General features: G+C 36.4%; 4 protein-coding genes across 4 annotated transcripts in view; 1 reads left to right on the plus strand and 3 right to left on the minus strand.

Moving 5' to 3' along the window:
* Positions 1 to 3680: 3680 nt before the first annotated feature.
* LOC109022180 (putative anthocyanidin reductase) overlaps positions 3681 to 17180 on the minus strand; it is a 28282-nt gene continuing 14782 nt past the window's right edge. Inside the window, exon 6 of the mRNA XM_035694094.1 lies at positions 3681 to 3854. The gene's annotated coding sequence lies outside the window, so the exon portion shown is untranslated. The remainder of the gene's footprint in view (positions 3855 to 17180) is intronic.
* Positions 8288 to 10558, minus strand: LOC109010135 (putative anthocyanidin reductase). Its single transcript, XM_035694095.1, has 5 exons — positions 10341 to 10558; positions 9974 to 10143; positions 9667 to 9879; positions 8788 to 9167; positions 8288 to 8689 (listed from the first exon to the last, which is right to left on the minus strand). The coding sequence occupies exons 1-5, from the start codon at positions 10456 to 10458 to the stop codon at positions 8548 to 8550; spliced, it is 1023 nt and encodes a 340-aa protein (XP_035549988.1). The 5' UTR covers positions 10459 to 10558; the 3' UTR covers positions 8288 to 8547.
* LOC118349437 (protein FAR1-RELATED SEQUENCE 5-like) lies at positions 13023 to 14167 on the plus strand. Its single transcript, XM_035693870.1, has 3 exons — positions 13023 to 13214; positions 13263 to 14008; positions 14137 to 14167. Exons 1-3 carry the CDS (start codon positions 13023 to 13025, stop codon positions 14165 to 14167), a joined length of 969 nt encoding a protein of 322 aa, XP_035549763.1.
* On the minus strand, positions 16005 to 16647 carry LOC118349438. Its single transcript, XM_035693871.1, has 3 exons — positions 16495 to 16647; positions 16212 to 16411; positions 16005 to 16017 (listed from the first exon to the last, which is right to left on the minus strand). The coding sequence occupies exons 1-3, from the start codon at positions 16645 to 16647 to the stop codon at positions 16005 to 16007; spliced, it is 366 nt and encodes a 121-aa protein (XP_035549764.1).

Raw genomic sequence — 17180 nt, forward strand, 5'->3', positions numbered from 1 at the left:
TTTTTAGTGGAAATGTTACAGAGGGAGTCAAAAGTGATACTATGGCTATGTGGGGTGTTAGTAGTATTTAGCAGTATAAAAAATACCTTAGGTTAACACCTATTGTTGGCAGATAAAAAACACAAGCTTTTACTGAGATTAAACAGAAAGTTTGGAGAAAGTTGCAAGTGCTGGAAGGAAAAGCTCTTGTCTCAAGGAGGTATTGAAGTTCTTATTAAGGTAGTGGCATTAGCTATTCTAACTTATGCAATGAGCTGTATCAAATTACCTATTAGCCTATGTACTAAGTTGAAAAATATGATGGCTCGCTTTTGGTTGGGTCACAAAGCAAATGAGAGAAAAATTCACTAGATTAGTTGGGAGCACATGTGTGAATCAAAGTTCAGAGGTGGTTTGGGTTTCTGAGATTTGAGAACTTTTAACACTGCTCTTTTGGCAAAACAAGGCTGGAGAATGTTACAACAAGAAGATACTTTGTTGCATCAAATATATAAAGCAAGATACTTTCCAAATGTCAGTCTTTTTGAATCAAAATTAGGCACTAATCCGTCATATGGATGGTGAGGAATTTGGGAAGCAAATAATTTATTATTTCAAGGCTGTCAATGGCGAATTGGGAATGGATCCTCACTAAAAATATGGGAAGCTGTATGAATTCCTGGGCACCAGGCTCTATATAAGGAGATGAGAATGACTGTAGAGAACAATAGTGAAGAAAGGGTGGCATCCCTTATTGACAGCAATTCGATGTGGTGGAATGTAGAGAAAGTTAGAGTTCTATTCAATCAAATGCTCGCTGTTGATATTCTGAAAATAGTTATGTCCTGGAGAGCATGCAGATACATGGATATGGAAACATAAAAAAAATGACACATTTAGTATTAAAAGGGCTTATAGATTCTTCAAAATAATTTCCGCACGAGATAAAGGTGAGAGCACAAATGCTCATGATCATAACCAGTTATGGAAAGAGATTTTGGAGGATGAAGATTCCTAACAAAATCAAGATATTTGTAAAATCAAAATATTTGATGGAGAGCTTGTAGGGAAGGGCTTCTTGCAAAAGAAAATCTGAGGAAAAGGAGAGTGGAGGTTGAACCTACATGTGTGCTCTGCCAACATAGTTCAGAAGATCTAAAACATGTTTTAATTTATTGCATGTACTGCTATTAGAGAAGTTTGATATAACCATATTTCTGCTATTAAGGATTTGGAAGATGGTATGTCTATCAAGAATATAGCTCTGCTCTTACTGAATAAAGGAGATATAAATGATCTTGCTACTTTTGTCTTAATTGCTTGGGCTTTATGGTATAGGAGAAATAAGATAGTAGATGAGCATTTTTATTTGGAACCCACACAGGTTATTAACCATGCTCTTTCTTTACAGAAAGTTGATCACGAGGATTCGATATTATTTCTAACTTCAAAAGCAGAAAAATATGTTGTTGGAGACCCCGCATCTACTGGTTATTTTAAACTCAATGTGGATGATGCAATGTTTTTTTATCTCCACAAGGCTAGAGTGGGAACTATTCTAAGAGATGATAATGGTAAAGTAGTGATGGCTGCTAGTAAAATCAAGAATGAATTAGTGTTCAACCCTGACTCCATTGGGCTACTTGTAATGTTCATAGGTTAGCAACTTTGTGCCTATTTGGGATTTTCAAAATTAATTATTGAAAGTGATAGCATGTTGATGGTGAAGGCGAGGTGGGTTTTTTTTTTTTTTTTTCAAGTCTTAGAAATCTATTGACAGAAGTGAAGAATATCATGTTACATCTCTTTACTGAGTTTAAGGTTCAACATGTACCCAGAATGGGAAATGAGGCTGCACATCAACTTGCATGCTATGCTTGAATGCTTGAAGATATTGAGATGTAGTGGGAAGTTGTTCCAATGTGTGTTGCACAGGCTATTGGCTTGACAAAATTTTCACTACAAGAAAAATGAGCATTTACGACGGATTATTTGTGACGATAATTACTATTTACGACAAAAATAAATTCATTTTAATAAGAAATAATCATTGTCGTAAGAAATAACTGGCCACAAATAAGTAATTTTTTTTATAATAAATTATATATGATCTGTTATGATGTTAATGATTATTTATGTTATATAAAAAAAGAATTGATAGAATAAAATGGCTGCATTTTAATGAAATATATATATATATACACACACACACGAGTAAGGTTAGGAGACAAGTTTCAAATGCACAAGTTCAGTCTTTTATCACAAAAGTCTTCTATAAAAAAGTGAGTTTTTCAAATTTTTTTCATGGAAGAATCCAGTGGGAGACTTGTACTTGTACATGGCTCTCATACTTTTGCGATGCTTGTATACATCATTATTGATATATATATATATATATATATATATATATATTCTTAATTTTATTTCTCTTTTATAAATTTGATGGCTCTCATTTTGCCAACGGTGGCTTCTTAGGTGGCTCTAGGTGATCTATGGTAATTGCATATTAGAGCATCTACATCTGGATGATCAAATTTTTTTCTAAATTTTAGCCAAAAATCATTTTTCTATATTTTAACTTCTTTCCAAAACCTACAACATCACACTTTCTAATCTTTTTTTATTCTATCAAAATAATATTTCTCTACTCTTTATTTATTATTTTTTCTCTCACTTTCATTTACAATCTTAACTGTTCATTGATAAAATATTAATATAAGAGCAGTAGCATCCGGATCTGTATAAGCCTCAAGTTGCCAAAATATAAGGAAAAGTGAGTAATTAACTTTTGTCAAAAATCGTCTCACATCCAGCTGTCTAAAATAAGAAAGAGTTCTGTTATATACCATCATTTTTATGTATTATTTGGACACTTTATTGATGTGATTAGTTAAAGTAATTATTTTATATTAAAAAAATGACGCAGCCAATTACATTATTAAAATACACAAAAAATATATAAAAATAATTACCCATAAAATTTTTAACTAAGAAATAAGTTTAACCTTTCAACAGTTGTTCCCTAAATTTGTTCAACAAGTGTAGCTTTCCCAAACTTATTTATGTTAATATTTTATTAGTGAGTAGTTGATTGTAAAGAAAAGTAAAGAAAAAATAATAATAAAAGATTATTTTAATAGAATGGATAAAAAATAGAAAGTGAGGTATAGGAAGTTTTGAAAAGATGAGTAGTTAAAATAGAAAAAGATAAATTTTAAATAAAATTTAGAGAAGAACTTGATCATATATGAATGCTCTGTTTGAAGAGCTACAGTTGCTAAACAAATTTAAACTTATTTTCTATTTTAAGTTTTTTTTTTTCAAATGTTATTGTGTTCTTTTTAAGTTTGTATTGCTTTTTATTTTTTAACTTTATAATTTCAAATAATCTTATTTTAATGGAATGGTGCAAATGACAATTTAGACACACGCAAGGACAAAATTCCTTAGGCATAGTTGTTATTTTTATTTATATTTATTATCTCATAAATCAATTAAAAAACGAAAACAACTTTAAGGATACTACGTACAATATATATGATTTTTCACATTTTGGGTCTCGAGGAAATTAGAATCGCTCCAAATCGTTTCCACTTGCCACACTTTTATCTACCTTATTTCTTGTAGTGACATGAGTTAAAAGATAAATTGAGAAGGCTGGAACAAGATGATTCCAGTCGTATTTTATTCAGTACATATATAGGCAATGTACAAGTGTTTGAATTACAAGATAAGATAAGTTTTAAACTACAGATAAGTATAGCCTATAGATAAGTATAACAAAATATGAGCTAATCTAGATATGGTCTTCAACAAAATTATTTGAATTCAAAATAGCAGTAGTCTCGGAATTAGTTGGATCTTGATCATTATCTCTAACAGCCCCCTTCAAGGTGATGGGAAGGTCACAAACCATCAGCTTGTCACGAAGCAACTGAAACCGAGATGAAGAAAGACCTTTGGTGAAAATATCATAAGGTTGTGCAGCAGTTGAAATATATTTTGCTTGGATGTCCTTGTTGAAGATTTTCTCATGAATAAAGTGATAATCTACCTCAATGTGCTTAGTTCGAGCATGAAATACTGGATTGGAAGAGAGTGCTAAAGCACTAATATTGTCAACCCAAAGACGAGGAACTGTGGTCAGGGGTATGTGAAGTTCTTTAAACAACATTCTCAACCAATACATTTCAGCTACTATGAGTGCCATTGATCTATATTCTGCTTCAGTACTAGATTTGGCCACAACTGGTTGCTTCTTAGCAGCCCAAGAAATTAAGCACGGGCCAAGGTAAATGCAGTAACCTGAAGTGGATTTTCGATCATCTGGGCTTCCTGCCCAATCTGAGTCATAGAAGCCATTGAGTTGGAGAGATCATTTGCTGAACTGAAGACCAAACTGAAGTGTACCTTTTAGGTATCTTAGAATTCTCTTGGCAGCTGTAAGATGAGTGGTTCTTGGACAATGGAGAAACTGACACAGCTGATTGACACTATAGGATAAATCTGGCCTAGTGAGAGTTAAATACTGAAGGGCTCCCACCATTGTTCTATATTCTGTAGGATCATCAAGTGGATCACCTGATAGCTTGGATAACTTGCCACCTGTCGTGCATGGTGTGGATGTTGGTTTAGCACCAGCCATCTTCATACGATGCAGTAAGTCAACAGCATACTTACCTTGATGAAGATGCAGACCATTAGCTGTATTGATGACTTGAATGCCTAAGAAATATGATAATGGACCAAGATCTTTAACAGCAAACTCACAACAAAGATTAGAAATAAGTGCATCAATAGAAGATGATGTGTTGTTGGTGACAATGATGTCATCTACATATATAAGTACAAAGATACAGATGTTGTCATGATGAAAGGTAAACAATGATGTATCCACTGTGGAACCAATGAACCCTAGTTCCAATAAAACCGGAGATAGCCGCAAGAACGAAACTCGAGGAGCTTGTTTAAGACCATATATGGATTTGTGAAGAAGACAAACATGATCAGGTAGGTGGGGATCTTCAAAACCTTGAGGTTGCTCCATATAAACCTCCTCTTCAAGATAGCTGTGGAGGAAGGCATTGAAAATATCAAGTTGTCTAATAAACCAGTCATGATGCACTGCCAAGGCTAGAACCAACCTGATTGTAGCAGGCTTTATAACAGGGCTGAAAGTCTCATTAAAATCAATTCCATCAATTTGATCACAACCCTTAGCTACCAATCTTGCTTTGTACCTATCAAGAGTACCATCAGATTTTTGTTTTACTTTAAATACCCACTTGTTCCTTACTACCTTTTTATGACTAGGCCTTGGACAAAGTGTCCAAGTTTTATTAGCCAATAGAGCATTGTATTTAGCTTGCATTGCAATCATCCAATGCTGGTCCCTCACTGACTGTTTGAAAGTTCTAGTTTCAGAGGGCAAGGAGAGAATGAAAAATGCTGTGAGAGGATGCTTAGTGGAGTAATAGAGTTTATAATCTGGGAATTGCTTAGGTTTTGAGGAGTTGATCTGAGATCGAGTGATGATTTTGGATGAAGGAATGGATGGAGGTTCAAGAATTGACTGAGGGTTGTTGGTTTCAGATTCAAGTATATTGTTTGAATTGTCATTGATAGGGAAGTCGATATTGGATGAGGGGATGGATGGAGGTTCAGGAATTGACTGAGGGTTGTTGGTGTCAGATTCAAGCATATTGCTTGAACTCTCATTGATAGGGAAGTCAATATTGGAATGCACAGTGGTAAACTCTGAGGCAGGGGAGTTGTTAAAGGTGGGTAAAAAATGTGAAATGTTGTTTGCAAGATCCAATGTGGGTGCACTATGAGGATGTGAAAAATATGGAATAGAAATAGAGGATAAAGGATAGGGAGCACATGGTTGTGGAGGAGTCATTGAACCAAGGAAATGATCCTGCAAGGGTGGAGAAACAGCAGCTGTAGCCTATGCAGTCTGAGCAGGAAAATTCAGTTCATCAAAGATGACATGTCTAGAAATATAGACTCGTTTGGATTGAGGATCAAGACATCGATAGCCTTTTTGATTGGCACTATAACCAAGAAACACACATTTCTTACTTCTAAATGCTAGTTTATATGGATTATAGGACTTGAGAAGTGGAAAACATAAACATCCAAAGGTTTTAAGAAAAGAATAATCTGGTTCCTTGTGGAAGAGAGTAAAGTATGGGGATTGATTGGATAGGACATATGTGGGAAATCTGTTTATAAGAGAAGTGGTTGTGAGAAAGGAATCAACCCAATAGGAGTTTGGAAGATGGGATTGAGCTAGAAGGGAGAGACCAGTTTCTGTGATATGTCTATGTTTCCTTTCTGAAATGCCATTTTGCTCAGAGGTGTAGGGACATGTGAGTTTATGCAAAATACCATGTTGGGAGAGGTAATCTTGGAAAACAGTAGATAAATATTCACCACCATTGTCTGTTAGTAGTTGTTTAATGTTGCTGAAAAATTGATTTTCAACAAGGCATTTGAATTGAAGAAAGCAACTAAATGCTTCAGATTTGAATTTTAATGGAAACAACCATGTGAATCTTGAAAAATCATCAATAAACAGAATATAAAATTTACAGCCACTAGCTAAAGTGATAGGGGAGGTCCACACATCTGAGTGTATTAACTCAAGAGGAGACGTGGACCTATTATTGGACTCAACAAATGGAAGTTTATGACTCTTGGCTACTTGACATGACTCACATAATTGTTTGAACTTTGCTGAACCAGAAATAGGCAACATAGAACTCTTGACTAGTTTTGAAACAATAGACTCTGAAGGGTGACCCAGTCTTGAGTGCCAGACTTGAATAGGAGCTTTGACACCTAGTAGTGCAGTAAAGGTGGAGAGTAGAGCAACTTTAGGAGGTGATTTACTGAATTTGAGCTGCTTCAAGTACATAGGGTACAAACCAGCTTTACTCAGCCCTTGGAGGAGGATTTCCTTGGTCTGTAGATCCTTTACAAGAAAGTGATTTGCAGTGAGAATGAAATAACAATTATTATCATTACAGAAACGTTGGATAGATAAGAGATTAGAGGAAGCATGAGGACAATGTAGATATTGTTTAAATGAAATTTTGTTTTGGAGTTAGAAAGTAAAGAGGAACCAGTATTGGTGATGAGCAAACCTCCCCCATTGCCTACTGTCACTTTGTCACTTCCATGGTAGGGCTGTTGTTGCAAGGTTAAGTTCTCAAGGTTAGCAGTGATGTGATTATTGGCTCCACTGTCCAGATACCAAGGTTGTTCATTCTCTGACTCAACATGAGTATGAGCTACCATGGCTGCCAATTGTGATGGAGGATGCCTGCCTTGATAAGAAAAATCCATACGATGGTAACAATCAAGTGCTTGGTGATTGGTCTTACCACATATTTGACAAGGTGGAAATCTGTTTGAGAAGAAAGGTGGGTTGGAGGACTGAGATTTAGAGCTATGAGAAGAGGGGTTGGATTTGGTGGGAGGTCTAGAGAAGTGTTGATTTTTCTGGTTTGGAAATTTTGGTTTCTTGTCATGACGAGGTTTATGTTTATGAGTGAAAAAGGCGAATTGAGTACCTTCAGAAGGGAGAGATTTGTTTTGGACTTCAAAGAGTTGCTCATAATTGAGCAATTCAGCTTGAAAGTCATCAAAGGAAATGAGGTGATCACGGGTTGCAAAACTGAGAGATGTAGTAAAGGGATTATAGACTGGATTAGGTCCTCCAACAACATATGAGATTAAATCTTCTTCATCAACAGGTTTACCAACAGCTGAGAGTTGATCAGACCAACTCTTAACTATAAGTAAATAGTCTGAGCAGAATTTGGATCCTTGTTGCAGGGTCTGCAGTTGACGTTTTAGATGAGAAATTCGAGATCGTGATTGAGGTGCAAACCTACTGGCCAGTGCATTCCAAACTTGCTTAGAGGTAGTGAGTCCATACACAGTGGATAAAACTTTCTCACTTAGTGTGACATTCAAACATGCGAAAATAAACTAATCCTTCTTCTGCCAAACCAGGTATGTTGGATTGATATCAGAAGTGGATTTACCAGTTGAGTCAAGTAGGTAGTGAGAAGGACAAGCCTCATAGCCATCAACAATGCTTAAGAGGTCATGACTTCTCAAGACTGGAACAAATTGAGTAATCCAGTTGAGATAATTGGTTCCATCAAGTTTGACAGATACCAAAGGGGTGATGTTTGAAATGACAAAGGGAGGCACACCAGATGATGAGGCCATTATGGATCGAAAAAAAAAAAAAAAAAAAAAGCATGAGCTAGATTACTCTGATACCAAGTTGAAAGATAAATTGAGAAGGCTGGAACAAGATGATTCCAGTCGTATTTCATTCAGTAAATATATAGGCAATGTACAAGTGTTTGAATTACAAGATAAGATAAGTTTTAAACTACAGATAAGTATAGCCTATAGATAAGTATAACAAAATATGAGCTAATCTAGATATGGTCTTCAACAGAATTATTTGAATTCAAAACAGCAGTAGTCTCGGAATTAGTTGGATCTTGATCATTATCTCTAACAGACATGAACTAATAGACATTAGATTAGAGCTCCAAATCGCTCTCCACTTGCCACACTTTCATCTAATATCTTGTTCATGTCATATTTGTACTCAAAACCCATTTTTATCAGTTTTGTAAAATCACAACCGACCCCATTATTAGTTGGTCCTTCCATGAATCTGAAATAAAATATCAGTTAGCTGAAGGGAACAAATTGGCAATAAAATAAAAAAGGGAAAGAAAGATTGGCAATAAAATCTTGAATGAAGACTCTTACTCTTCTGCTATCTGGTTTTCAGCAAACTTTTCTTGAAAGTAAATTGCAATTTCTCTGATGGTTGGATTGGCAGCAGCACAGAGGAATCTACCTTTCATCAATGGTTTTTCCATGCAGAAGATATGCGCTCGACAAACATCTTCAATGTGTACAAGAGCAATTGAACCCAAAAGTTCTTGCAGAAACTTCAATGCTTTTGAAAAGAACTGTTTTTCAGTGAGTGGTGAAAGAATAGTTTCCACACTTCCGGGTAGCTGTGGAAGAAGAGCTTCTCCTCCCACTAGGGCACAAACAAGTGTTACAACTTGGAGCCTGCCATTATCGTATTCATTATACTTCAGCACCTCTTTCTCTGCTAATATCTTGGATTTTGTGTATGCCTACAACCCCAGATCAAAAGAAATCAGGCCATTACGGTTCCAAAATCTTCATAAAGCAAACAGTTGGAGTATCTCTCTTAACTATTACACCAGAAAAATCTAAAACATAAAACTTGATTGGGTTTCATATAACATTGTCTTATTTCATAATCACGCATTATTATTGTTAAGATATAAAATAAATAATAAAATCTATATTTTTTTCTATCGGATTAATTTTTTTAGACAAGTGATGATATTACATAGTATTAAAATAGAACTTTTAAATTCAAATCTTAACTCTACACTGTATATATCTGATTTAATTAAATTTTTCATGTGTTAGGCCGCCTATTAAGATAGAGTCTAGTCCATATGTGATGATGAATATTAAGATATAAAATAAATAATAAAATCTACATATTTTCATTAATTTAAACTTTTGACACAACTAATGATTTGATAATTATAGAACTTCTAGTATTATCCACATGGTAAGAGCAATAGAAGAAGGATATACCAGCGTAAAATCATCGGCATAAGAGAATGACACATCAAGAGGTGTCCAACACGATTCATCCATGCAAGATTTAAAAGAAACTCCGTCTTCTGTCAATGGTGACGAAGCCATGACAGAGGCAGTGTAGATGAGTCGCTTGACTGTTTGTGATCGAATACATGAATCGGCGATGATCCGGACAGCAGCAACAGCAGCTTCGGCTGTATCCTTGTACTGTATTTCCCGCAACCCAGCTGTTAGTTAATTACCAAAATCCACTCAAACATTTGTGTGGGAAAACTAAGGATGTCTTTGGAAATGGACAGACCTGGGAGCTTTGAGCGTTGTGTAGCATCGGGGTGGCCACATGAAAAACATATTCGCAGCCTTTAATGGCTAATTCAAACTCAGGGGGATTGTAAATATCAGCTTCAAATAACACTAATCTGTTGCTTGCGTTGGGGAAGGACTTCAGGAGATCTACTTTGGATGTGTCGCCTGTAGTTTTACGTTAAATGAGAAATACTTTTTGGTTCACAGGTACGTACAATTATAAAGCATTTTTTTATAAAATATATCTAATAATTTATGCTAATTTTTACAAGACCTAGCTAGCACCTCTTTAATCAAACGCCATGCGAGAGATTAGCTAAACATGCCCCCAAAATCAGAGAGAAAGAGAGAGAGAGAGAGACCCAAGTTCCTCAGCGTTGCATGTACTGTATGACCCTTCTCCAGAAGCGTTTTGACAAGCCAAGAACCAACATATCCAGAACCTCCCGTGACGCAGACTCTACTGTAACTGTTCTCCATCTGAAGTTAAATGGCACCTCCTGCGGCGCAGACTCTGCTGGGTCGTTGTTTCGTCGCTATGAGAGAGAGAATTCGATAAGCATAGTGATAGGTTTCTCTACCACCACACATTTACTACTTATAAGGGAAAGTGTAGTACTGTAGCTGTGTACGTAGCTGCTTTTTGTCCTTTTTTTTTTTTAATTTTTTCATTCTCTTTCCCTTTGTGTTTAATTAGTTGGTGAGATCGTTTACTATTTCAATTCCGCTACGCACAGTCGTCTTATGCAGACGCTGTGCAGTCGGCTGGCATGATGCCGATGAATTAAAAAAAAAAAAAAAAAAGAAAGAAAGAAAGAAGCGAAACCCATTTTCACTATTTCGTTTCCCGCTTCTGAGACTAAAATCGTTCAGACCAACTTCGCAAGCCATTTCGTCTCGCTCGGGCTCTCGTGTGGGTGCAGGCGCAGGATCCCGTGACTCCGTCTCGTCTTGGAGCGATTTGCAGTGGGTAGTGGGTCAACCGAAGGCCGGTCTGGTGGGCTGGGTGTGGGTCAGTTTTGTGGGCTTGGTGTGGGTAAGTCTCGTGGGCTTGGTTTCGTGGGCTTCGTTGGGGTGAGCTCCGTGGGCCAGCATCGGTTCGGGTCAGCTTCGTCAGCCAGCAGCAGTTCGGGTCAACTTCGTGGGGCAGCAGTTCGGGTCAGCCTCGTCTCCATACCGTCGCCACCAAAGGTCATCTGTCTAGACAGATGTTTGCTTCATCATGCAATAAAAAATGTTTTGCAATATCTGCAAGTTTTGATGTTTGTTGGATGAAAATAAATTGCGAGTCAGTCACATGTATTAGTTAGTTTGGATTTTTTTTTCAAGTCAGTTCCACAAATTTGGATGTTTGTATGATCTAGTTCTGGTTGGTTGAATAAATTTGGATGTTTGTATGATCTATTTCAAGTCAGTTCCCAAATGAGTTTTTGTTTTTCCTACACATACAAAAGAAGTAATTGTATTAATTAATTACATAAAAATTAAAAATATTGAAGTTTGATGTTGGTAAAGTTTGATTAGTGTGATCCTTTTGAGAAATGTCATGCTTGCCCCTTTGAATATATTGCATGGGTTGGTTAGCATCAATTGTCTGACATTGTAAATAAATCTTATTTGAATTTTTATCAAATTTTGATCAGTTTTGTAATTCTTGGAAGAAATATGTACACACTATTGGTTGGTTGAATTAAATTTCTTGAAAACTTATCAAAAACTAACCTGGGATATTGAAGAACCTGAACAGGGCATGGGAAAATGAGAAGAACACTCATCTCAGCTAACACCATCTACCTCAAATCCGTCAAACTTAGTATGTTATTTCATAATTTAAAAATTTATTGCAACTCAATGTTTAACGTCCTAATTATTATTTTTATTTTGATGTTAGGACATCCCTCAAACTGGTCTACTAAATTATCCAAATTACATGCATGGCTACTTTGGACCAATGCTTGCATGTTCACCAGCTTTTCTGCCATATCCAGATGACAACAAAAATCCAAGCAACATTCAGGTGGTTTTTCAACTTCGTTGGTGTCTTTTAGTTATAACGTAACTAAATTTTTATTACGGCTTAAATGTTTTTAGTTTGGATGTTTTCAGCAAAACGTTGGTTACCCATTTCAATATGGGATGGGACCTCTGAGGCCAGTTATCGCTACAAGCTCCGCAACAAGTGCTAGGGTTAGTGAAGAAAATAGGCCCGATTGTTTAGAAATTGAACCTCCATGTTCTTCAACTAGAGTTGAAGAAGAAATTATATTGGATAGACCAGATGAACGGGAAATTGACGATGGCACTACCGGTACACCACGGGTAGTGCCATCATTGGATAGTGATGATATCATTGAGGAGCCAAAGTCGGGGATGGAGTTTAATTTGTTTGAAGATTTGTTGAGCTATTATAAACAGTATGCAAAGAAATGCGGGTTTGGGGTGATGACACAGAGGAGTGAGAGGTCAGATGATCAAAGTGTCAGATATGTCACCATTGGTTGTGCACGGGGAGGGAAGGCCCGGAATAAGAGTTCGAATGTCGCCAACCCACGTCCGACGGGGAAAACGGACTGTGAGGCAAGAATTAATGCCTTAAGAGTGGAGGGAAAGATGCGGATAACAACTGTGCATAATATACATAATCACGGCCTCAGCCCAAAAAAATCCCGCTTTTTTCGATGTAACAGAGAAGTGAGTGAGACCGTTAAAAGAGTCCTAGACACGAACGACTTAGCTGGCATCCGATTGAATAAGAGTTACGGTTCTCTTGTTGTTGGCGCATGTGGCTTCGAGAACCTCCCATTTTTAGAAAAAGATTGTCGCAATTACATCGACAAAGCACGACATCTGCGACTTGGCGCAGGTGGTCGGGCAGCCTGCGCCAAGTCGCAAACAAGAATAATGGATTTTTTGCATTGATGGATATAGACGATGACGGTAGATTAAAGAATGTTTTTTGGGCAGATCCACGTAGTCGGGCAGCCTACCAGTATTTTGGTGATGTAGTTACATTCGACACCACATACCTAACGAATAGGTATGGGATGCCCTTTGCACCATTTGTCGGTGTAAATCACCATGGGCAGTCGATTCTTTTGGGAGCTGGGTTGATTTCCAGTGAGGACACGGGGACATTTACATGGCTATTTCAAACCTGGTTGCAGTGTATGGACGGTATAGCTCCAAAGGCTATTATTACTGATCAAGACAGAGCAATGAAAAATGCAATTGCTACCGTCTTTCCAGAAACTTGACATAGATTATGCTTGTGGCATATACTGAAGAAAGTCCCTGAGAAGCTTGGGTCGTATGCTGCGTACAGAAGTGGGCTAAAAACTCAACTGATGAAATGTGTGTACGACACACAAACTATTGAGGAGTTTGAGAAATGTTGGGCTGGGTTTATTAACACATACGACTTACATGAGAATGTGTGGTTGAAAAGTTTATATGTGGAGCGTGAGTATTGGGTACCGGTATTCCTGAAAGAGCACTTTTGGGCTGGAATGAGTACAACCCAGCGCAGCGAGAGTATGAATGCTTTTTTTGACGGTTATGTTCACTCGAAGACAAACTTGAAGGAGTTTGTCGACCAGTTTGATAGTGCGTTGAGGAAGAAAATTGAGAATGAAAACCATGCGGAATTCCAGTCATTTAGCCAGGTCATTCCCTGCATATCTAGATCTCCAATCGAAAAGAAATTTCAAGAGTTGTACACTAACGCTAAATTTAGGGAAGTTCAGCAGCAAGTAATTGGTCTGCTCGATTTGGATCCATCTCTACTTACATCGGACGGTGTAATGAAGAGTTATTTGCTAGAAGATGAAGTTCGTATTGAGGAGTTCACTAAACCAGTGACATTTTTAGTGGACTTTAATGAGGAAGACTGCAGTGCTAAGTGTTCATGTGGGTTATTTCAGATGAGAGGGATACTGTGTAGGCATATTTTGGCCGTATTCAAGTGTAACGGTATAAAATCATTGCCAGACCGGTACATCTTGGACCGATGGAGAAAGGACATCAAGAGGAGGTACACGTTCATTCGCAGTAGTTATGACGCAGGGGAGCAGAGGCCAAATGGTCATAGATATTCAATTCTTTTAAATATGTGTTATGGGATGATAACTTATGCGGCGGATTCTAATGAGCAATTCGAAGATGCAAAGAAGAGGATACAGGAGATGACTGAATGTTATCGCGAGCAAACACGCAACTTATCTCAAATCCAAACAGGTTCGATTCCTCTGAATTTTAAAATAAGTTAATCTGGTTTACTTCATATTAACTACTTAATATCGACATTTTAAAATTTTTGTTCATAACAGGTTCGAATGCTGGTTTGATGACAGAGAAAGAAAATACAGTTGGTAGTTCACAACAAGTGAAGAGTCCACTTGTTGTGAGAGGGAAAGGAAGACCCCCATCTCTGAGGCGAGCATCCAGGATGGAGACGGACATGCGAAAGGTTAAAGCCAAACAAAAGAAAGCACAAGTCAGAGGGAAACGCAAACAGGTGAATTTTTAAGATTGGGAGAATAATAATTAAAAAAAAAAACACTTACTATAAATGTGTATTACATTTATAATGTTAATTCGCAAAGAAAATTTACTAACATGAATTTTTTTTTAGTGAGAGGGAGATACACCAGAAGGAGATATACCAGTAGTGGGGACGTGCAGGAATTTATTTGGGCCATCAGAAGTGGATATCACCAATCCTGTACAAGTGCAGGTATTACTTTTTCATGCCTTTAATATTTACTAAGAAAGTTCTTTAGTATTGTGGTCAACCTCCCATTTTTAATATTTACTAAGAAATTTCTTATTTATAAACAGTCTGTTATAGACAGCTGCATATTTGACAGTAGTGGAACCCAAAACCGAGAACCAGTATTTGGCAGCCAAGAAAGTGTAACATTCCTAAACTTTGCATCTACTAATGTAATATTTAGATGACATTAATATTATTGAACTTTCCATGTACTAACAGAAATTTATCTGCATACTAATCCACGCAGATGTTTTTGGATTCGATGGCGCTCAACCAGACCTCCTTGGGTTCTGATGGATCACAACCGGTGCAAGAAGGCTGACATTTATTGCGTTAGGAAGTGATTTGTTTTGTAATTATTTTTGGAAGAAGTTATTTTGGCAAGGGATCTATTTTGTAAGAAGTTATATTTTGTTTATAGTGATAATGTATTGCTGATTATTTTTGGCAAGTGATCTATTTTGGCAAGTTATTATTTTTTGGTAGTGATAATGTATTGCTGTTAAACAGGTTTATGTGTATTTTGTTTATAGTGATTCAGAATTGCTGATTATTTTTGGCAAGTGATCTATTTTGGCAAGTTATTATTTTTTGGTAGTGATAATGTATTGCTGTTAAACAGGTTTATGTGTATTTTGTTTATAGTGATTCAGTATTGCTGATTATTTTTGGCAAGTTATCTATTTTGGCAAGTTACAGTTTACATTGCAGTGTTATGGTTATAGGTATTGATAGTGCAACTTACATTAGGCCAACAGAATGCATTTCAACATTTACAGGTTCACGGCTTAGATTTACTGAGTCACGTTCATTCGCAGGTACTAGGCATTTACGTGTAAATCAGGTAATATGCTTGTGGCATATACTTTGTGACCGTGAAGAGTGCTTTACGTGTGCATTATTAGTGCTAAGTGTGTTGACATTTAGGCAACACTTTCAGCCAACCAGTAGTGGGGACGTTGAACCTGTAACTTGGTGCTTTCTTTTGCTAAACAACAGATTCACACGTAAGAATTGATTGAATTTATTCAATTCTGATGGAAGACCAAAATTCCATATACAAATTCAGACCAAAATACACTTAACTTACACTTACATTGTACATGGGAGAATAACAAATTCATAACAGGTTCCATATACAAATTCAGACCAAACTACACTTAACTTACACTGACATTGTACATGGGAGAATAACAAATTCAGACCAAAATTCCATATACAAATTCAGACCAAAATACACTTAACTAACTTACAATTACATCGCACAGCTAATACAAATTCAGACCAAAACACGTATACAAATTCAGACCAAAACACTTACATCGCACATCTAATAAACTTACATCACACAAGTACAAATTCAGACTAAAAACTAAAAAACAGAAACCACTACCTTGTCAATAAATAGCAGCAAAAAACTAAAAAAAGACCAAAATACACCCGGGATTGCGTGCGTGAATGCCTTAGGACAGATTCTCTTTCAAGAAGCACCAACTCCATCTCTCTTTTCTTAAATTCATCTACTATCTTACGGAGCTCAGTTACTTGGATTTCAACTTCGAAGAGTCTCTTCTCGAGCTCTTCCTCCTTCCTTGACAATTCATTTGCATATTCTTGTAATTCTATATCAGCCCACTTAAAATATTTACAGTATGCTAATCCCTAATAAGTGACAATAAAAATTAAAAAATTGTTAGATGTACGTAACAGTGTATGAATCTATTAACTACAAAGGTTGTAGTTACCTTTGTATTGTACTTTGGACACCCTAAGAAGGGTAGTCCTGGATTTGCCTTAGTAGTTGAGTATCTCACTACAGCTTGAACCTCACAGAAGCACCATGGTGGAGCAAAAGTACGTTTGCCAACAGATGAAGAAGACAGTGATGACGACGGCATTCTAACCTCAACCATAATCACAATGGAAAGGCACACATATCAACAGAATTACAATTAATTTTTTCAGAAAAAAAAAAAAAAAAAAAAAAAAAAAAAAAAAAAAAAAAAAAAAAAAAAAAAAAAAAACTTGCAAATATTAAGAAAGCCCTTTCTAGGCCAGCAATAAACATCCATAATCACTCATAAGTTACTGATACAGTTTAAAAGAAACACCACGCACAGATTCAAATGAAGATGCTAAAACAATTTTCATGCCCCTTAAAAAATTGTACAACACATTGAAAACACCATTATACAGATACATGAGAGATGGCTAATTGGAACTGATTGCATTCCCCACCTTGAACAAACAACTGCTTAAAAAAAGAATTGCCTGGTTTTGCTTTATTCTATTTCATTCTTACTTATGAACAAAAAAAAAACTTTTACCATCTTTATTGAAGCACATTAAAATGAATACTCTTTTCCAAGTTAAACTGACAGGTCCTAACACATGAAATTTTTCGAGAAAGACTACCAAGAACAGGCTGATG

The sequence above is a fragment of the Juglans regia genome, chromosome 9 (assembly GCF_001411555.2).
Source record: "Juglans regia cultivar Chandler chromosome 9, Walnut 2.0, whole genome shotgun sequence".
Taxonomy (NCBI): Eukaryota; Viridiplantae; Streptophyta; class Magnoliopsida; order Fagales; family Juglandaceae; genus Juglans; species Juglans regia.

Excerpts from the sequence above, each read along its gene's own strand:
- LOC109010135 (XM_035694095.1), bottom strand. The coding sequence starts at position 10,458 with ATGGAGAACAGTTACAGTAGAGTCTGCGTCACGGGAGGTTCTGGATAT. Across the intron at positions 9,880-9,973 it reads ACAACGCTCAAAGCTCCCAG|TACAAGGATACAGCCGAAGC; the intron begins GTCTGTCCATTT and ends CGGGAAATACAG. Across the intron at positions 8,690-8,787 it reads GAAAACCAGATAGCAGAAGA|ATTCATGGAAGGACCAACTA; the intron begins GTAAGAGTCTTC and ends ATTTTATTTCAG.
- LOC118349437 (XM_035693870.1), top strand. The coding sequence starts at position 13,023 with ATGCCCTTTGCACCATTTGTCGGTGTAAATCACCATGGGCAGTCGATT. Across the intron at positions 13,215-13,262 it reads TGAAAAATGCAATTGCTACC|AAAGTCCCTGAGAAGCTTGG; the intron begins GTCTTTCCAGAA and ends CATATACTGAAG. Across the intron at positions 14,009-14,136 it reads AGAAAGGACATCAAGAGGAG|ATGCAAAGAAGAGGATACAG; the intron begins GTACACGTTCAT and ends AGCAATTCGAAG.
- LOC118349438 (XM_035693871.1), bottom strand. The coding sequence starts at position 16,647 with ATGCCGTCGTCATCACTGTCTTCTTCATCTGTTGGCAAACGTACTTTT. Across the intron at positions 16,412-16,494 it reads GTCCAAAGTACAATACAAAG|GGATTAGCATACTGTAAATA; the intron begins GTAACTACAACC and ends GTCACTTATTAG.